This window comes from Larimichthys crocea, unplaced genomic scaffold (genome assembly GCF_000972845.2).
Source record: "Larimichthys crocea isolate SSNF unplaced genomic scaffold, L_crocea_2.0 scaffold234, whole genome shotgun sequence".
NCBI classification, from domain to species: domain Eukaryota; kingdom Metazoa; phylum Chordata; class Actinopteri; family Sciaenidae; genus Larimichthys; species Larimichthys crocea.
The window spans coordinates 113450-136195 of NW_020853101.1; the positions used below are offsets into that span (position 1 = coordinate 113450).

Below are 22746 nucleotides of genomic sequence, written 5' to 3' on the forward strand. Positions count from 1 at the left end.
TGACCCTGCTCTAAATTGTAAATGCTGTACTCATATAACACCTTTCTAGTCTTCTGACCACTCAAAGCTCTTTTACACTACATATCTCATTCACCTATTCACACAAATTCATACACTGATGGCACTGGCTGCCATGCAAGGTGCCAACTGCTCATCAGTTTGAGAAGCTAACCATCCATATGGATTCCATACCATTTACACACCGATTTGGGGTTCAGTATCTTGACCAAGGACACTTCGACATGCAAACTGGAGAGGATCGAACGAGGGATTGTACCAGATGCAGCTCATTTTTTGTTTGTTTTCGCAGATGTGTCCGGACACCCTTCAATTCAAACTGAATTCTATCCAATCTGGTTCAGCCAATCACAACTGTCAATTATATACAATTATCATGTAGACTTACCCTACAATCTCATAATTGACAGAAGAGTGACATCAGTCAAGAAGTGACGTCACAAGTTTCACTGCTTTAACTTCTCATGTCCAGTCTGCAGGTTTCTAATTCATTTCTTGTTAATAAGGAAGTGCACAATAATAACAATGAAGTACACTGTTTTTAAAAAAGAACAAAACATAATAATGAGACACTTTCTGGAGACAAACCCTTTTAATGTTTTTTTATTCAAAGGTTGTAAATTTCTTATTTTCTACAGTGTAAAAGGTCACAATTTGAACTGAAGTGGAAAAGAAGGGAAAAACTATGCATGATATAAAAAGAACTGGGATAGAAGAAGATCAACAACATCCATAAAAAATAGTCCACCAGAAGCAAATAAATCACATGACTTTGTGGGGGAAAAGATAAAAATCGCAAGTTTAGAAAGATTTATAACTCATGTTGAGGGAAGGTGTGTAATACACAACCATAAGGAACTTAAACATTAACACGAAGAACATGAATGTCACTATTCACAAAACAGAGTATAAAAATGTAACTAATTCTGAACAATAACATGAAATATACCTCATTTTAGTCAAATGACATGAAGAAAGTTCTGAGGAATAAAAGAAACATTTATTGTGAACACTCACACAGTGCACAGTCATAAGAAAATAGACAGCAGTAATGTAGAATATGACCAAAAGGATATACAGTATATATATATATATATATATATTTTTTTATATATATATCAGTTCTCTTTTCCTTTACATATACAAGGATAGTGTAGCACTTGCAATGCACATTTTAGCAGATTTGATTTTTTCAGTCGTGAATATTCTGTGTGATGTCTGTTTTCAAGCCGCAGCAACATGGGTGGCCATTTCATTAGCAATGAGAGGATTTGCAGATTGATTTAAAGTGCTGCTTTTTGCATGTTCCTACCTGGAGTCCTTATTCAGAAGTGCTTCAGTGATTATTACAAAAATAGAGATTTGAAGGGGCAACAGAATTAGACCTTTAATGCGTTCACATCCTCTATCCTGTTGGGAACAAAAAGCCTGACATGTTATTGCTACAAAGGAGAATGATTTGCTTCAAACAAAAGGCGACACTTCGATACAATGCAAATATACAACATACGTCCAATTCATCGCTAACACTGATATTGGCTCCTGCTTCAAACTATCAGTTGATCACAATAATAATGAATCAATTGATGAAACAAGTTAAAGCTGCATTAATCTATTTTTGACAACAAGGGTCAGAAAAAACATCAACCTAAATGGGACACAGCCACAACCTATTACTGCTAAACTGTTAATTATGGCTAACCATTTTATGGTTAACCTGAATCACACTCAGCAGTTACAGAGCAGGACTGGCTATTTAGCTGCGAAATGGTCCACTATGTTTGACAGCTCGTCTCTAATTGTGTCTCTGCTCTCAGGCTGGCACTAAAAGAGGTGGCTACTACCCAGAAATATGAATAATGCAGGTTTAAGTCATTTATAGGCCAAACATTCAGCATTCCAATGTGAATGTTTGTTGCTTTTCTGTCTTTTATATTATTGTAAAGAGCGCCTGCATTTGGGGAAATGTGTTGGTTTGCTGTTACCCAGAGTAACATGATGATATAGATATTATGTCTGTGTGCACAGTATAGAGATAGCCCAGTTACAACCTGTGAAGCCAACATGAAAGTGCCAAACTGCACTTCCTCAAGTGGTCACGTGAGTCAGTCCCCATGTTCAAATGTTCAACTTCACAGCAGAAATAAACATGTTTCCTCACTCGAACCGAGGGTCTAAGGACAGAGGGTGTCACTCCCTGTACAGATTGTAAAGCCCTCTGAGGCAAATGTACTTTGTGACTTTGGGCTATACAAATAAAATTGATTTGATTTGATATGATTTGTTTCCAGCCTGGTACAAAAAACAGTTTTGGTCTCTGTAGCTAATTTCCCCGTTCATGACAACTGTACCGAGGGTGGATTTATATACAACTCACCTGTTCAGATGATATTAAGGCTTTAAATTATGCAGAATTGAGAGTGTGGACACTTTGATTGACAGGTGGGTGACGTCACAGGCGGCTTCTTTGAGCAACCAGGCTTCATTTAGCCTGTCTCAGCTACACCCACGGTCCACCTCTCTACCCATTTTTGGATTAGTCAGGAGTCAGAGGACTGCCAAAGATGGTGATGGCCAGAGCCGCCACACTGAGCTTCAGTCCCACTGCATCCAGTCTTTGTAATAAGATAGGCTTAATACATCCTAAACCAATTTCAGGACTGCACACACAGAGATAAAACTTCAATCTGGGGAAGGAACAAACTTAACAAGATTTCCGAAAATGCTGGAACGTTCCATTTCAAGCCGAACAGTGTGTGTGAAGTTGAAAAAGTCTCTCTGGATTAATAGATTCAGGCCTTCTAATAGACAAGTAGTATAATAGGAATATGACTGACTTTTTATTTATACAAAACATTTATATGTTAAAAGAAGCTGCATTATCTTCATTATGAGGGACCATTATCGATGTATAAACTGAACTACAAAGCCAACCAATGAGTCACACTGAGTTGCATGACAGAAATTTTAGAAACCAAAAAAAGTACAATAAAACTGCTAGCTGATGATCAAAGATGTTCCTGTCCTGATTGTGAGATGAACTACAGAGACTGCTCTCGCCCAGTGTGAAGGCAGCCCAGTGTGTCTCCATGTCTCTTTGGTACTGAAGACACAGATCATTAATAAATACTTTATCTAAGAAAAAAGGAGGAAATATGTAACCTGATTTGACAAAGCAAAAAACATCAGATGGGAGAACATGAAGAAAACTCATTATATCTGACTGCAGACAATACAAATCTCAGTTTTGGCCTGTGAGTCAGACTGGCCTTTGTATATTTTAGCTTTTACATGAAAAAAAAAAGTTGCATTCTTCTGACCATGGGCTGCAGAGACTGTGCTTTCTCAGTGTTGGACTCTTACTGTTACCAAATAACTATCTGAACTAATCTAGGAAGATGGATAAAAAAGGAGGGGGTGATTGTCTGGTGCGGCTAAGAAACCCTTGACGGTTTTGTTAGAATAAAGAGTGTATCGTGTTTTCATTGGTTGCGGCTGAATGTATATATACTGTATACACATACACTCTTCTACACACACCCTGAACCCTCCTAGAAATGTCATAAGAACTTAATGGTACATGGATACATAAAGACAGCTGCAGCTTTCCCAATTTGCTACTATGACTTGAGCCCATATTTATCAAAGATCCAAGAATTACATCCCAAATAAGTCCTCAGTTTATAGTTTTGGGCGATAATTGCTCTTTCAAAATGTTGGAAGGGCAACATACATCTCAGAAACCTGAAGAACGTGAGATGAGCTGCACTCCTGTCAACTAACTGTTGTCCAAAGGCAGCAAAACAAAGAACATCTGATGAGAACAAATCCTGTGCATGTGTTTTCACATGTGGCCTGGAGAAAAAAAGTAACAGAAACAGCAAGTAAGTCAGTAACAACACACATCTTCCTACAAACAATTAGAGATAAAATGATAGTTCCAAATAAAAACAAATAAGAACCAAACTTTTCTTTCCACAGGCCATCAATCTGTATCAATCATCATCTGATGTACAGTTAACAACAGACAAACACTGTGTCTCAAACATCCACTGTACCTCTAAATGTTCATTCAGATTTTGTTCTTTAAACATGTAAACATCATCACTCATACACAATCTACTCATGCTGATTATACTGTATATATTGTCATATCCACCTACCTCATGTACATAAAACAAGCTGCTACATAAATCAGATTTATTTCAGCATTATTTGCACTCTGCACCATCGCTCCATTATTTAACTTGATATCTGTGTATTACAGTGAAAGCAATGTGAAGTTTCCTTGTATGTTACTCATACCTGGCCAATACCATTGATTCTGATTCTGATACACAGGGAGGAAATTCTGCTGCCATCTAACTCCTGACAGAGGACTAGATTACTATAACACCCTCCTGATGGGCCAGCCTGCACAGCCTTAAGGAATATGTTACCTCACAAACATTGAGTTGCGTTCCTCCAATGAACAACGCCTGGCTCTGCCCTGTTTGCTCAGCGCAGTCCAGACTCTTCTCGGAATGGAATGTACTAGTTCCTACCAGATCAGAGGCGTCCCTCTCTACCTTTAAACACCTTATGAAGACCTCTAGCTTTTCAGAGAGGACCTCCTCTACAACACCACCAACAACTGGACATGATAAATATACCCCCTCTAGTACTGTCACAGTACTTATTGCTGCACTAAGTTGCTTTGGATAATCACAATCTATAAAAACAGACCAAAGACAAAAAAAGTGTGTGGAAAAACTGCATATAAAATTAATTCAGGCTTTAGTACCAATGGAGTTCACAAATTCATGTGCACCACTTCCCACCTTGTAACCAGAAGCTTATGTTTTACATCTTGCTCAAGGCAGCAATTAAATAACTAGCTTTCTTTCATTTTATTAATTCGTTTGATAAATATGGGCCGAGTAATCAGTGTCACATTCTGATATCCAGGTGATGTGATCTCAGCAACAACACACCATGAGCAACACAGCGAGAGGGTTTTTCATCCTTCTCTCTGTTTGGACACTGCCTGCAGGACAGACAAACATGACCAAACCATGTGAAAATATTTGAGATGGTGCAATCCAGCCCTTCGCTTGGTCTTCTCGTGTCCCACAGTGTGCAAACAAGTCCGCTCCGGGGTTTGTCTAACAACAAGCTTCATTTTAGAAGCGAACAAGGATTTAGAATAAGTGCATAGGTGGAGAAAGCAGAAGCAACCTGTCCCACTGACTGACTGACTGACTTTTTTTTCTTGAATACAAGAAGCTGCAAATGACAACAGGAGCCTGATACAGACAACATAGAACAACATACCGCAGACCCACACACACACACACAGACACACAGAATGGGTTTAGCACTGAGCTCCGATTAATGTGATTGGACAGTGAAGAGCGTGGATGTCCAATGAGTCTGCCACACGGCCGACTCCACGTCATGTGACCTCTGCGAAGGCGATGTGATTCTGCAGAGAAGAAGGAAAACACAGAAGCAAAATCAGGAAGATGGAAAGGATGGTTTATCAAAAAACACTTTTATTTGGACAAATTGCTCAAAAGTGGTTCTAACCTGGTTGCTGGTTCTTTTTATTAGAGACAAAAAAAGCCTCCAAGAACTGAAGCAGGTTTTCACAGCAGAACAATTAACGTATATTTCGACCCTGTGTGTTTCCCATAAATGTGGCCATTATGACTCTAGGTGTCATGCCAACACTGCACTCACCACCTGTTGTAGAGATTTAGGGACATGACTAGCACAAGTTGAACCAGACTTCCTACACAGTCAGGTGACTTCTTTCTGTGGTTACTTTGAATCAGACTCCAGTGTTTAAAATGATTAATGTAAAGTTCATTTGGAAAGCTGTTGGAGGTGTTTGCAGTTTGAGCCAAAATACATTGTTGCACTTTGAGTCCTTTATTCCTGAAATCTCTACAATGGAGGTGGTGAGTGACAAGTTAGAACAATAGCCTGATTTATTCATTTTCCTTTAAGCTACCTTTATAGCTTTAAAAAAAAAAAACATAACAGCACTGCAATCTTTGTACTGATGGTCTAAACATACAGTACATGCAATAGAAAGAGACCTCCACAGCATTTAAAAGAGTACCAGTAAGAGGGAGAAGCACGAGATGTTTGTTCATGGACAGTAGACGATTTAGTTTTCTGATCTAGTTTTTTTAGAGTGTGCTCTTCTCACAGGGAGCAGTGGTGGATGGTTGGGTGTGCAGCATGTATGGCTGAACACAGTCCACATGGTAAATGGACTTCTGGATCTATCCACCACTCAAAGCACTTTTGGAAGCTGTCTGGGGTTCAGTATCCTGCTCCAGGACACTTCAACTGGACTGGAGGAGCTGGGAATCAAATCAGTGATCCTCTGGTTACAAGATAACCCGCTCTACCTTCTGAGCCAAACATCTCTCTCCTCCCCACGGTCAATGCTGGATTCACCATGAATTGGATCATTCTCCAACCGGCTGGTCATTCATGGGTCATTTTGGAGGTAGGCACTGAGATCATACATCATATCAGCTAGGAATAGAATGAATGGTGGCAGGCTTTTGTACAGTACCACACTAAACACATTGGGTTTGTGTGAACTTGGGTCTGTCTGCAGAGCAACTCAATTCTTGGCACACCAACCTGCAATTATAGATTTAATAACTGGCAGCAAGGGTCACAGCACTTAACAACAGTTAATTGTACTGTTACACAAACTGACCACAGCACTGTGAGACATGGGTCACATCATTTAAAAGACAAGAGACATGAGTGTGTTTCTGTGTCTTTTTCCAGCACACTATCTACACAGCAGGTCTATTTTTGGAGTGATGGGGAGGTGGGAAAGTGGCTGATTGGAGGACTCACATTGTTGTTTTAATTGGCTCAGAATGGTATGTCACTGTCACTAGGGATGTAACGATACACTCAACTCACGACTCGATTCGAGCCACGATTTTTTTTCACGATACAATTTTTTCACGATTTTAAAATCAAAATGAGCTACAGACAAATTATGACCAAACTAAATTATTATATTTATTATACTTTTTATTTGTAGGAAAAAAATCTTTCCTTACAGAAAAAAAAATATTTCTTTACAGAAAAAAAAATCTTTCTTTACAGAAACTCTCAAACAGTTTGTGTTCTCTTATAAAAAGTGCAACTTACATCTTAAACAACAAAACACATCACTAATATCTCTTTTCTTTAGGAACAATCTCACAGTAAACTGCTGTTAACTGGTGTGATGTGCAGTTTTCGCTCACCAATTTTTAATCGTGTCACGATGCATCGTTACATCCCTACTCAACACACATCACTGTCATAAATGATATGTCACTATGTTCACTTTCACATGTTCCACTGACAGATGCCACCTCCCACTGTCATATACCAAGAGGATGCCTCTTTGTTTCTCACAAACACACACAGGGTGTATAGACTTGCAAATATGGAGAGATGGAGTGATGGGCTGCCACGTACTTACAATGACACTCTGTGCTTAAATAATACATATTTGTTTTGGGGAAGTGGCTTTGTTAAAGGGCCTGAAATGAGTGTGGATTATTTCAGTTGGATACTTCAGTAGCTGTCTTGGGCTAGTTTTCTAACCCCCAAATTCCACCGGGCGTGGATGCTGAGCGTTGCATGTACAGTGGTACATGGTCGTTCTAGTCAATGTTTTAAACCCCACCGGCTCCACCGCGGATCAGTTCAGAAGTGTTCTATTTTTGATGGACACCGCAATTTCCACAGAGCACCTCAGGCTGACAGGAAGTCAGACACAGAAACAGCACAGAGAATCCGAGAAAGAAACTGCTAGTCGTAAAAACAGACAAAAGAGAAACAAATGAACTACGTAGCATATTTACACATGTAGAAGCATGTTTAGAAGAACATAAACCACAAAAATGACCAAATCTGAGCAAGTGAACAAAGTCTGGCAGCCTAAACGCTTCTGAAACGCCCCGGGTGGACGGATGGACCAAGCAGCATCGGATCCGCGACATGACAGAGACGTGTCTGGTGGGGTTTTGGGGTAACACTACCTACCCTAGATTTAAAGGTCCAGTGTGTAAAGGCTGACACATGATCAGCAGTAAAACCGCTCTGTGCTGGCAAGTTCAAATTAGTCAGATGGGTCAACTATCAGCTTTGTAAACGGTAGGGATGTAACGATGCATCGTGCCGCGATTAAAATCGGTACAAATGCGTGACGACTCGCATCGGTTGACAGAAAAAAGGAATCGCGATTCTTGGCGAATGCGAGAGAAGTAGGATATGTTCTTTTTCGTCTTTTTTTTAAAATTAGAAATAGGTTACGTTGTGGCTGCAGCTTCCGCTGCCGCGTCTGCCTTTCTGTGTCACACACACACACACACACACCTCTACACACATGCGCAGTAGTGGTAATCGGCGTCAGGCCTGACTGTACCGTAAATGATCCCATAACACAGACCCTCCAGGAATTCACAATGTTGCAATTTGCAACTTCAACGCAACTTCAGTGAATCCCCGTGAATTCAGGGCGGTGTTGCAATTTTAACCAATCACCGCAACTTCATGCAACTTCCGCGCAGTCTGCACGGGGGATTAAACTCGGGTCAGGGACGGCCGCACCGTGCAGGAGGATCCCCTCGTGGGACCTCTCGCCGGCGCTGGTCCGAGGCGGTGCGCCGCGACCGGCTCTGCGTTTACAGCGCCCGGACCTCGCCGTTTCCCGGGGCCGTGGACTCTCATTAAAGGGTTAATGAGCTATCATCTTAATTGTTTTTATTTTCAGTTAGCTCATACTTCAAGCTGAAAGGTAATGGTCAGATCAGCTGCTTGCTGGCAGCCCTAATAAGAACACAAACTGTTTGAGAGTTTCTGTAAAGAGAGATTTTTTTCCTACAAATAAAAAGATAATTTTATTTGGTCATAATTTGTCTGTAGCTCATTTTGATAAAAAAAAAAAAATCGTAAAAAAAAATCGTATCGTGAACAAAAAATCGTGACTCAAATCGAGTCGTGAGTTGAGTGTATCCTTACATCCCTAGTGAACGGGCATCTGGTTCACAAACTTAGCTTGCTAAACCCAATACATACTGTTATCTAGGCCGTACACTGGGGCTTATGCTTTGTATCACAACCACAGTTATGGTAAGGTTAGCTTAGCAACAGTGAATACCAACACGTTATATTAAATTCTGATTTGTTTTTGTTGAACAATGTATTTTTGCTGACCATACTGCCTCTGCAAACACTATGCACCTGACCTCACAGTGAGCAAATCATGTGTGCAGCTTAAGATTTACAGAATATGGCAGAAATAGAATATTCATAACTGTTGTAATTAGCATATAATTATAATAATATGTTTTTGTTATCTTAGAATGAGACTTTATTATCTACAGACGCTTCCCTGGAGTCTGCCATGTTGAACTACAGTAACCCAGAATTGATCTAAGTAGGTCCTTTCCCATTTTTCATGGCTACAGTAGTTTCTTATATGTACTTTTAACAGCCCTTTAATGTCTTGTAATTTTGTATAAAAAATGAATTAACAAATAAAAGCAGCAGCAGCAACATACACTAGTCAAAGTAGTGTACGACTAACAATGAACACATGACACTATGGCATACACTATGACAGTCAACAGTGGCATATAACACGAGTGGAACACAAATGACATACCACACTGATCTGAATCTGTACTATTGAAATATGACATAGATGTGACACAACCATGAGGTGTCACACAGCGTCCAGGGGGAAATAAAAATAACTGACCCTCTATAATTATTCTTAAAGCCACTGATGTCTCAGTATACAGTGGTTGATGGCTGTTAACATTATCCCATTCGAGCCAATGACTTGTCTCCATTTTCATCCTTTAGAGTTTCATTCAAATAAAGAGCATTTATATTGGAGAAAATGTGTCCCGCAGGTGGCACTTTTGTCCTGTTGTGTGATAAGACAAGCGATAATTCAACCTCCAAAACAACAAAGTGTGTTTCCCTCCTGTGTGTTTAATTGAAGCCTCATCTGTTCAGTTTCCTACAAACAGATTTGGTGCAAGCGTCTGATCAAATAATGAATTGTTTCATTAATTTATCTTTTAGGGGAATCATACTTTGTGATGAATGTATGGGTATCCAGCCAGGTTCAGCATGTGTTCAAAGATAACATTCCACCTCACCAAAGAAGAGGAAATAACTAAAAACAACGCATTAGATTGAATTTTTTTGCTCCTCAAAGGTTCCTTTCTGCCCTGGCATTTTGCTCACTGTGGCTTGTTTAGCTTCCAGGCATCTTTAGGCTGGGCTATTTTTAGAGCAGGCAATTTTCCGCTAAGCCTGTCGTAGTCGAGGTGAGATTCTCTGCTCTTTGTCAGACAACTGAGCGCAGGCTCTCTCAGCAGGAAGTTGTGAATTGAATCATCAGATAGGAGCTGTGTATGTTCAATGGTTCGCCGCTAAATGTGTATCATGTAAGAGGAAGCTGAGAGAAAACACAGCAGGCTGGAGTCAACACAAACATGCTGCGGTTTTATCTGATATTCTGAAAAGAGAGATTTCACTCAGATTCAAAGAGAAAGGAGGGTAAGCACTTCAAGCACAGATATGCCAAATACTCTGGACAGCGTTACATGTGGCTGACTCATCCTCTCTCTGGCTTCAGAGGACAGAAACTGGTTTGGTCATTGTGGACCAAGATGGCTGCCAGCCAAACAGATGGGTAGCCAGTGGGCAAAAAGACCAGTGTTGGACCAATATACACAGATACATTTGCTCATGTGAATTACACTTAATTATACCTTGACTTTTCTTTTTTTCTGTCTGTTCTCTGTAATCTGGGAACACGATGACATCACTAAAGTACCGTAGGTCCAACGGGATGACTGAATGCGCAGAAACAAACCAATGCTTTTCCTTTGGTACAGACTGCAGACATGTTAGTGTGTGTCTGTAATGAACTGTGCTGATATCACTGCCATGTCATACATGCATGACACAGGTGAAGGCTTCAGGCTCCATCATCAGGGCACACTGACCCTCTCTCAGCTCCTGCACACTGTGACCAGCTGTTTTTATAAAAGCCAAAGAATGATGTATTATCTAGTTGACATCTCTGCAGTAAAGCAAATTCGCTACTCGCTTGATGTCAGGACTATCTGAGTCAAAGAAATTTATTTTCCATCAGTGACAATTCATGTGCCTGCAAAATTATCATTTTTTAAATTTCTTTGCTTTGTCTTTTATTTCATATATAAGAATATAATCAATAGAAAAAAGGGTGAAAAAAGAAGCATTGAATGTAGGACTGCCAGTGTGCCACTAATGCTTCAGTGAGGTTTTTCAAAGTTTAAATTTATCATTTTCTGATAAACTGAACAGTAGAATGTAAAATTCCCCATTATCATAGTCCAGATGTAAGCAAAGCTGTTAAAGATTTTTTTTTTTTATGAATGTTAGAATGTTCTTTCTATATTAAATGAGTACTTATTTGGGGACTTCACTAAATCATGTGTAATATATTGTGTGATATTTTTGCTGTTATACGGATCTTTACTATACTTTATACCAGTGTGAATATGAATCCATGAATCCATGTCCAATTTATGTAAATTGTGTCCTTCTGTCTTTGTGTCTTTTATTCATAGTTTATTAAGTCTATCTTTATGGTTATACTCTTTACAAATAAAGGTTGAGTGGAGAATGTAAAAGTACGGCGGGTCAGAGTTTAAGCAGGTTGGCTCTGTAAACTATGATGGATGTTGTCATAAAGTGTCACCTTGCTCGTCTCCTTCAGACACGTTTCACTCTGTCTGTCTCAATCTGTCTGATCATCTCACTTCTTTTCGACTTCTTTTTAGCGATGTCAGCATGTTCCCACATCTCACCAATTAACTCAGTGACTACGATGGTATCATAACTGAATGATGCACAAAAGATTAAAACAAAAGAAAGGAATGGTTATTCTCTTTATCTGACCAAGGAGCTGTCCAATACATCAGACCAACATGTAGAAATATACTGACACAAGGCTCATCTACTATATTAAGTTCCACTGCTTGTTGTTTCTTCATATGCAGAAAGTGAATATTCCAATCATGTGACCTCAGAGAAACACACACATTCAATACCAAAACTACCAGCTTCTCTACTCTGTCAGTATCTTTATTGGTATCATAGAATAATCAATGAGTTTACCTTAAACTTTAAACCTGAGTGCTTTGATGCCTATCAGTCTATCAGCAAAATTAATTACAGTGAACAAAGTCTGGTGGGCTAACATGATAGTGTAAAATCATAATGTGATGTAGAAGATGGAGAGACAGGGAAGAAAGACAGATGACTGTCATGTAACAAAAAAACAAACACAACCTTGAATCTAAAATATGACAAACGTCTCATACTCTCAAGGTCACTGTCAATATAGCGTTTTTTATAGAGTTTAATTTCTGCTAGTTTAGTCAAAGTTTAACACATATTTTGTCTCCGCACAGTAACTGAACTATAGTACGATACTACTGATGAGATGACAGCAGACATGAACAATAGAACATCTCACCATTATTATAGACCTGTTAACCACACACCATTACTGTGCTCTACATGTTCTAAGGTACAGCATCGTCCCCCACAGAGGTTCACTTAGTTTTATTTCACAGTTTGTGCCAAACTAGCAGACACTTATCGTCTATGAGCTGGTTGGTTTGGAGGGATGACACCCTACACCGTCTGCCTGAAGGTAGCAACCCAGATACACTAAATATCCCTTTCCTCACCCTCTGACTGGACATATTAGAGCTTGTCTTAATTATTCATGACAATGAAAAATATCAGGCCATCAAACAGTTAAACTGCTCTCCACATAGGAGCGATGGCAGAGGGTCCATGTGTCTGTCCACTTTACACTGTCTCAGTTTATACATGAAGTAAAAACCTGTTCCTGAATGGAGCATCTCTGTGATTGTTGTTCCTAAATATTTGGAGTTGTCTACCACTTTAATATCCTCCATCGATCCTCATTGTTGCTGGGTGCTGTCAGCAGTCTTAGTCAAAGTCAAAGATGATTCCTTCAGTGTTCAGCTGGAGAAAACTTAACCTAAACCAACCAATAAACTCATCTACTCATACACACTCAGTCCATCTGATGATGTTACTACTATTACTCCTAACTGCAGTAATCTCTCTATCATAATATGATCTAAAATCCGCAAGCATATTGTTGAATGTGAAATTTCTGTGGCCTTAATGAGGCGGGAGCAGCCAGTTGTATCTGATATAAAAGGAAAGGTAGAGCAGATATGTTGTCCAGAGATTTGGCACAGCTCTGACTTTAAACCACTTCATAGTTTGTTGCCTTTTTTTCCTGAGACATTGGATCCATTCCAGCAGCCAGTGCAGGAAGGCCTGGAGGCGCTCCTTGATGTAAATGCACCAACTCTCTTCGCCTTCATCATCCGTCTCCTGCAGCAGCAGCAGTGTGTGTGTGTGTGTGTAGGTGTGTCATTAAAATGTAGACACTGCTACTGATGCTGGTATTGTGTCAGAACAGAAGAAGAACTGTGCACTGTGGTCAGTGATGGAGTGAGAGCAAAGAAACATTTTATCCACACATGATCTTTATGTACAGTCTGATAAACCAGAGTCAGACCACCATGGACATCTTCTCAACATGACATCTCAGCAGGTGAAACCACCCACAATGCATAGTGCTTAGCAGCTGAGTGTGTCATTTTCTGCTGACACCTGTCATGTAATGTAACTTTTAAAGGTGTTCTGCAAATCATCAAATGTCCGGAATTTCTGCTAAATAGGCTCATATCCTACTGACTGATTGCCAAATATGGTTTGTATGTCTAATAATCATTGCCTGTATTATTTTTATTCATTGTTTTTCTTACCAAAGCTCAGGGCTGCACATCCTCTGTCTGACCTGTTAGGTCCTCATAAGTCAATAGCTCAGGTGTAGAATAATGTATAATAATATATTGTATAACAATAATAAGACCACCTGTTATGACGAGCATCAGGGCAGCATTACACCTCTTCCCAAACAAATGATCTTATCCTATCTAACTATCTCATCATGGACACAGTTTGGATGTTTTAGATATTTTTGGCTAACTGGAATGTCAAAATGTCTGCTGTGTCATCAGTCCACTTCCTTTTTGTTTTTACTGTATTCAGTGTGACATCATTCACGTGTTAGATGGGGTTTGGGGTTATTTTGCCCTAACCTGAACACACTGTGTCTGCCTGTGGTAGTGTTTGAGGAGCGGTTAATTATGTCATGGCGGTAAATTATGTCATGGAGGATGTCAAAGAAGCAATGCAGCTTATCATTACTGGTTCATTTTACTATCTTGCTCTCGTCCAAATGAGCTGTCAGGTTCTGCCTGAATCCATGAGAATGCAGGATTAACTTTGTCTAAAAATATTGGCTCAAGTGTCCATTTAGATCACTGAAGATGGAAGCTGCCTATGGTAAAACAACAATAGTAACCTTATGGGTGTTTAAAGAACCATTTTGGTCTAAAGCTGGTTTAAGTATGATTTACTTCATGCAGACATACAGTACTGTACATACCTAGACTTTATTCATGGCATGGAAAGGTGTGTGCTCTGAGTGCAGGTGTGTGTGTTGTGCTGCACTGACCTGTGAAGCGATATACTTCTCCAGAGGACTCTCCATCCGGCCCATGTTCAGCATGGCTGTGTTAGGCCGCTGCTCTGCTGGTGACTCCTCGCCCAGCAGTAACTTGCCTTTGAAGTTATGGACCACGCACACCACCTACAACAAACACACACATATGTTCGATACACACTGGTCTTCCAGCAGAGGACACATATGTGTGTGTAAGTGAATTTCAGTGGCTGATAGAGATTCCTGAGTGATTGGTTGGATTAATAGACTAACCCAAGTATGTAGGTCACATATGTGTGTATTGACTTTTTCCTGGGGGTGCTGTAGCTATGATGGATGTTGGTGTTGCATGAGCTCCTCTAATAAGGAGCAAGATGTAGCTTGAAATGAAATAACCAATTTCAAGTTGGCTGAGCAGAGAAGAGATACAGAAGCTCTGAGAGCTGAGTCCTGTGCAGGCCGTTATAGCCTACGGAGCAGTGCAGGCTGGGAACTTTGAACCTGACTTCTGAAAGCTTTTAACTGCTTGCTGTGATCCAAAGAGGCCAGAAAACAAAAAGAATGAGCTAAAACTCACAGTGCAGCGCTGCAACGCAGTGTCAGGTCATCACTACGAAACGTTGTCACATTATTTTCACATTGTCATTTGATGCATTGTTATAGCTACTTTAAGTAATGTCTGTTTGTCATTCAGAGAGCAGCAGTGCGTTTAAAATGTCGTTATAATAAAGGATGAAGAGTGTTTTGTCTCGTTTCACAGGCTGCATCATTGTTAAGTGGCGCTAACGGTAAATCCTCACATAGGTTTCATAATTGAACGTGATCAGAAAACGATTTGTGCTGCTTTTTTTTATAATCCATAACACGTTCAATGTCAGGATGTTAAGTCACAACTCTCATTTCTCTGAGCTCACACACTGAATGTAAAGTGTTACTGGATGTTTTTTTCATTCATCAATATAAAGGGTCAGATCACTACTAATTCATGAGGTGTGGCATTCATATACAGTACAGATCGGATAAGGAAAGTGTAAAATCACGTGTTGTTATAGGTGTACGTTTTGTAGGCTTCTAATGAAGTGCCTGTTAAACACTCACATCTTATTTAAGAACAAACTATTAAGAAGAATGACAAAATGACAAAGACAAACTTTGATCACTAAAATAGAAACATTTGACACCAGAACTGAACCAGAACAACAAGGACTGACAGATGGAGTGTGGCCCTCATCAGGTCAAAGACTACAGTGAAGATCATGATGAAGATGATGATGACTACTTCAATATAAACAACTTTTCAATATTTGAACTTGATAAAAACTTGAGTGGATTATTTTAGTTTTTTTTTTTTTTTTGTGACTCAAAATTTGAACTGTCATCAAAGCTCAGATCAGCCCCAGTCACATGATCAGACTTCCCTTTTGATGAATGAATGCTGGTTGTGTGGACATATCAACACAAGACTGTCAGGGAGGATCAGACCTCAAAAAGATTTTTTCCAGGGTGGATATTGTTTTTGGCTGTGTGGGAGCATTTTTGGATGTGAGATGAATTGTGCAGAGCTGCATGTTAAGAGAACTATATAAAGAAAAAAAACAAAATAATAATATTATCAATTACCTTGCCCTATTTGTCTGGTGCCATCTGCTCTAATGGGTTTTAATAATTATGATTGTATTTTACCATAACAAAGACAATAAAACAAAGTGGACAAACGAAGCCTAATAACAGTTTCAGTCAAATTTCTAAAGAAATTTTGAGTGTGCCTGACTCCGGCCCCGTCGCCCCCATACATTATTATTGACACTACTCAGCAAATTCAGTATTAATACAACAAGCTGTGTCATCATTGCCTTTTTAATGGGCTCTTATTTTGAAGGGACTCTTAATTTGAAAGACTTTTGTCTTGTCTGTGTGTGTGTGTGTGTGTGTGTGTGTGTGTGTGTGTGTGTGTGTGTGTGTGTGTGTGTGTCTGTGAGAGGGGCCAGGTGAAGCCCACCAATCAGAGCAGAGCAATCAACCGCAGCTGCTCCTGTGACATTTGCCACCGCTGAGAGAGAGAGAAAAAACGCTGAAAGTACCCCTCGAACAGGAAGGATTTCTGGCCAAACCGTATTTCCAATCATTGACCGGCTTCACTTTTAGCATCTTGAGCCCTTCCTGAATGTCTACATAGGTATTTGGTGTCAGTTAAATGAAGAAATGTGCCCTTTAGAGTGATTCAAAGAAACGTTACTTCTGCTTTCCTCCAGAAATGTTCCTGTCTTTTTAACATGGCAGTCTATGAGGCTGCGGATGGGTGTTTTTCTGGTGCATCTCCCACGCCAAAACCATAAGTGTGACAGCTTCAGCAGTGTTATCACTGCGATCACCACAAATTTCTCTACGTTTCTATGTATAAATTATTTCTATAGAGTGAAATTTGTAGCCTCGAGTGCAGTTTACAAATTCATTTTTTGACAATTTTTTCTCCCCCTCTCCACTCTAGCGATGATGTCACCAACTGTTGCACACGAACATTCTACCAATACACACCCATTAATTTTTTGCCGTGGTTTTTGCCGATTTTTCAGCAAACCGCGAAATGCTTAGAAAAGTCAGCAGTCGATTGCCGGCTGAGACACACGTTTTGATACCTTTTTTTAGGCACACTCAATTATAAAGATCCAGGTAGCAGCAATGTGTTTCTGTCTTCGTTTTTTTTTTCACTTTTTTTTTCACTATTAGAAAGGTCTGTTTATGAGTTTAATTTCCAAACGCTAAAACCACATTGTTATGCACCACAAGCCATCTGCAAGTCCGTTAAAAGCTTTATTGCTCCCAATGCATCAGCTGTCTCTGGTGGAGATCATTTGCACATATAAAATAGCATTCCTGCAAAGCCATGAGTGGAACAGTCTTTGCTCTTTAATTCACTGTTCTCTGTGATTAGGAGAGGAGATTAGAAGACAAAAAGATTAGATGAGACAAGGAGAGGAAACAGGGAGAAAGGAGGCAAGTGAAGGAGTGAAGGAGAGGAAGAGGTCAGTTTTTTTTGGTACTGAAAAACAAAGACGACAGATCTCACTCCGTCCATCACTAATGGCACTATAGTTTTTTAACCAGGCCAATGTTAATGGAGCTCAGTGTGAAGAGGCCTCATCACAGAGCCTCTGTCTCCCCAAGCAAAGAATGTGCCGGCCTTTTTGTGTCAAACACAAGAGGAAGAAAGAGCATGTGAAAGGGGGAAAAAAGGGGAGAGCTGCTGCTAGGAAACATGCTATATCTGGAGGCCACTCATTATCTCTGTGTATTTCATGAAAGAACACGGGCTACCTAAAAAGCATGTGCATGCAACATGTAACCACTGACATTTCATGTGTCCATCATAGAACAGTGCAGCTGTACTCCGAGACACTGCAGGATGCTTTTAGCTGCACTGTAATAGTTGATATTTAGCATGCAGTTAAAATATGCAGTATAAGGTCATTTCTACAGAGCTAATTAGTATTCTTCAGTACAACAACAGAGTCATTTCACACTCACCACCCCACTGCTTCCAGAAATACTGTTTTTATTCACTGATTACTTTCATAACAAGATCTTTTTTTTTTCTCATTTATGTCTTTGTTTGATAGATAGGAAAACAAGGGGCGAGAGAGAGGCGGCAATGAAAAGCCACAGGCTGGAATCAAAGCCAAGCCCCTGCAGTAAAATGCTGTAGTACCATAATACCTGCAAAAGCACTGAGATGCTCGTCATCCTCAGCTGTACTGTGTTCAGTGCTAATTAGCAAACACTAGCATGCTAAATTAAGATGGTGAGCATGACAAGCATTCAAGCATATAGAATATGAAGCACACTTGAATATAAGCCGCACTCACTTTTTAGTTTTTAGAAAAAATCTAAAATTACATAAGATGCACTGGACTATAAGCCGCCGATATCCAGGTTGAGAAATTAGATATTTACCAGATACACAGAAAGATTTTGTACCGTAAATGTTTATTTATATACCTGAACTGATTGTTTCCGAACATAAAGTGCTCACCATGGATTCATTAACGCCAAGCTTACGTGCAGCAGCTCTATTTCCTTCCTGGATAGGAAAAAAGTAGCGGCTTATAGTCCAGAATATAGACGGTAATTTGATACGTTATTAACAACTTACAACAACCATGTTCTTGGACCATTTTCTTGTACATCAACTGAGAATTGACATGACCTGTGTCTCTAAGTGTGCTGTAGTACTTTCAAGTGAACTACAGCACCATCATGTAAGTCATTATCACACAACATACAGCTGTCCTACACAAACATAAAGCACTACGTGTGACCTTTGTGGGTGTGAATCTCACCAGGAAAGTGGCGATGGCAGTGCCGATGACAAAGCCGGCGATGACGTCTGACCAGTGGTTGCGGTATTCAGCCACACGGTTCAGACCGGTGAGGAATGCCAGACACATGAGGCCAAGAGACAGCACGGGCTTGGCAAGACGAGTGCCCTTTGCCTGTACCGTGCACGTCACATACATCTGGCAGGGAAGAGAGAGACACAAGAATTAGATCACCTGAACTTTTGGAAAATCACTTGTTCCAGTTAAGAAACATTAGAAGTTGATTGTTCAGAGTGCTGTCTTTTACTTTCTCCTCCGCCCACAGTACTACAGTAGAAGAAGATCTAGGTTAACAGACGTTCCAAACAGGTTTTGTATTGTTGAATAGCAGCAAAACAAGTAGCCTTACCCTCCATTAAAGAACTTGAACTCATCTGATTTTTTGATTGTTAAAGGTATATGTAGCTCATCGTCATAGTTATTTAAATAATAGAGTGAATATCAAATGAAACGTACGAAAGCACAGTGTATGAATGTTGTCTGTTTCTATTGGATCTCTGCGTAACTGTTTGCCATTATTACTTTTGTAAGGTGACAATATGCCAGATGTGTTTTCAGCCAGTCTGCTGTCCCCAAGTAACTAAAAAAATCAAATAATGCCACTTTGAATAAGTCTGCATGTAAAGCCTGGACTGTATTAAAGGTCCAGTGTGTAGGATTCAATGCTATCTAGCAGTGCCTCACATGTTCCTGCTTAACATGGGAAAACAAAATGTGCAGTATGTAGAGCCAGAGTTTAGTGTTTTGTTCTTCTACTGTAGAAACATGGTGGTTCAACTAAGCAGTCTAATGACACACAAGATTTCAAAATCTGTGCTTTATAAACAGGTTAAAGGTTAAGGGTTAAATTTTATGTTAAAGTTAGTGCTGAAGAGTGATGGTGTATGGGCTTATTGGTTTGACAGGTGATGTGAAAATGTGGCTGTTTTGCTTATTAAAGCTGCGTCAGTGTGTAAATGACTGCAGGAAGTAGAAGCTGTCATGTGATGTCAGGAAACGATACTTGTAGTGCATGTCTCAGAGATGTTTATGAGGATAAAAACTTTTCCACATTCAAAATGTTCCCCTGACATGAAACTGCTGGAAATGTGCATTATTTCAGTTTGACTTCTAAAAATACTCTGAAATGTTCTCCCTGTGCTTCTAATGTTTTATTAAAATGTGGTGAAATGCCACCAGACAGCAGTGACTGTGTGTAAATATGAGCTGATAAGTTAAGTCTCTCCTCAGGGCATCTTTTCTATTTCCTCCCTGTATTTAGAGAATTGCTGGCTTCTTTCACTGGAACTACAGGAGGAAAAAAGAGAAAAGGGTGTGAAAGAAATAAGGAAACAGATAGATAGAAGAGAGGAGGAATGACAGAAAAGAAAAAAAGAAAGTAGAGGAAATGATGACACCCAGAGGGAGAAAGACATAATAAAAAAAACAAGGTGACAAGAAAGAAGAGGAGAGAAGAAGGTGACAAGCACAGGAAGGAGAGGAGACGAGAAGAGAGGTGATATAAGGATAGATGGGCAAGAGAGAGGCGAGAAGACACAACAGAAGAAAAACTGATTTGAAACTGAATAATATTATGATTCTGCTGTTAGTCAGCAGAGAATGGATTTTAGGGGAAATGTGATCAGCATAAGAAGGCAACACTTCATTAAAACTGTTCATACTGAGTCTATCTGCAGAATGTTCACTAACAACAGATTTCATTTGTTTACATCATACCCATACCCAACCCAGGACTTGAGGCTTAATTATAAACATCAACATTATTCATCTTTTTATGGTTTGGTTTAGGGAATTCAAACCACCTCTGCTATCACACATATTGAATTGGCTAACTACACTACTACTGAAGTATACATACACTGTGCAGCCAAGTCACCAAGACAAATAAACACACATATAGAAGTTAATGACAATGAATCAAGCTCAAATAATAAAAAAGCAAATAATGAAATCAAATTTTAAAGGATCAGTAATCTATCTATGCATGCACACACCATCCATCTGACTCCATCCTGACTCCATCTGACTTTATCTGACTCCATCCTGACTCCATCTACAACTAAGAAAAAATAAATGTAGCAGAGAGTCAAGAGGAGAAATAGAGCCTGCAGCATCCTCCTCCTCTCCTCTCCTCTCCTCTCCTCTCCTCTCCTGACCATCTGGGTTTTCAGATGAACTGCATTAAATAATACATCATTATCATAAAGCCTGCTCACTAATCTCTGAGGTTATATTGCACTGTAATATCACCTCATTATTATTGTTTCTGTTTCCCATCAAGTGGCTGTCTGAAGCTAAAAATATTCAAAGTATAGTGTATATTAGATTTTTAGCCCAAATCACTTTTGTTGCTGCCATTGCTGACCATCAAACACTTTGAAATGGAATAAATAAGCATATTAACTATGAGTTTTAACGTCCTGCCCATTGTATCAGTGTTTCCCAAACGGGCTGACAGGCTGCACAGCTGGATCAGGGACTACACTTGCTGGCAGAATTAAACATGAAATAAAATTAAAAAAAACACTGTATACCATGTTTATATAAATATATGTATTCTTCCTGCTGGCTCGCTATGACACTGTCATGGCTTAGTGAACACAGAAATAGAACTGAGCCATTGCTAATGTTATTATTCAAACATGTGCTTTTCAACGTCTGGACATCTGCTTACATTCTTGTTTTTATTCTTTCTGCCATATGCACACTCAGTTGTTGTTGTTTTCTACATGCTGATCTCAATATTTCATACAGATATATAAGTTTATTATATTTATGGTGAGAATAACAAATAAAACTTGAAGTGGTCCTGACCAGTCTGTCACACCCTCAACAACAGGAGACCTGTTCAGAATGTGAAGAGGACTTGTATTTGACAGTTTATATGGCTCTTTTTTTTTTTTCTTGTTTCGGCTATTTTTGCATCAGTATGTATTAATATGAAATCTTCTAACGTTCTAACCTCTGAGGACCTTTGATCAGACCTGAACTGAAGCTGAAGTCATTTCTTATGAATAAGTGTATTTTGTGTCTGAGTCAGCTGATTTCTCACCACATACACTTTCACTCATCAAACTGCTTCAGTAAGAAAGACTAATGGAAGTGCATTTAGCACAAGCAGATAATGTGTTTTAGCAGCTACAAGAACCATGTGATACTTTATTATCCAAGCTGGCCTCATTTAGAGTTATGATATCAAACTTGGAGAAGATGGAGAAAGGTGGAGCAGAGAGAGAGAGAGAGACACATATAGAGCAGGGGAAGCATGTCTATGTTTGCTTCTTAACACTAATCTGTTGTGTTGAGGCAGCAGACAGTCTCTGAGGGTCTAATTGTATTTTTCATAACACGGGACTCACACCGAACGCGGAACGGTACTTTGCCCGGTGTCAACTCACACCGGACGCGGATCAGCCGCGGAACGGCAGCGGAGCGAGCCGGCCGTATTCACGCGAGATCACGCGAGAATCCTGGACATACCCGAGACCCCGCGATAAACAGTGTATAAAGAAAACAACAACAACAAACAGCTGACTTTGCTTCTCCGACGTGGAGGAGATTATAAAAAGCAGCTGTTGTGTCATAAATGATTGTGTGTTGTTCCACTTCAACAATTAGTCTCTCGTTGAGACCCTTTGATCGATCTTTGATCACCTGGTGTCACCGGTCGTGACGTAACGTTGATGTGAAGTTGTAAAAAGCTACATGAAC

General features: G+C 39.7%; 1 protein-coding gene across 2 annotated transcripts in view; it reads right to left on the reverse strand.

Moving 5' to 3' along the window:
* Positions 1 to 2323: 2323 nt before the first annotated feature.
* The window catches only part of plppr5b (phospholipid phosphatase related 5b), a 132308-nt gene continuing 111885 nt past the window's right edge, over positions 2324 to 22746 (reverse strand). For both annotated transcript variants that reach the window (XM_019258425.2, XM_019258426.2), the window contains 3 exons: positions 18997 to 19173; positions 14672 to 14806; positions 2324 to 5482 (listed from right to left, as the gene is read on the reverse strand). In XM_019258425.2, coding sequence (XP_019113970.1) covers positions 5453 to 5482; positions 14672 to 14806; positions 18997 to 19173 — 342 coding nt within the window. In that variant the 3' untranslated portion in view covers positions 2324 to 5452. The remainder of the gene's footprint in view (positions 5483 to 14671; positions 14807 to 18996; positions 19174 to 22746) is intronic.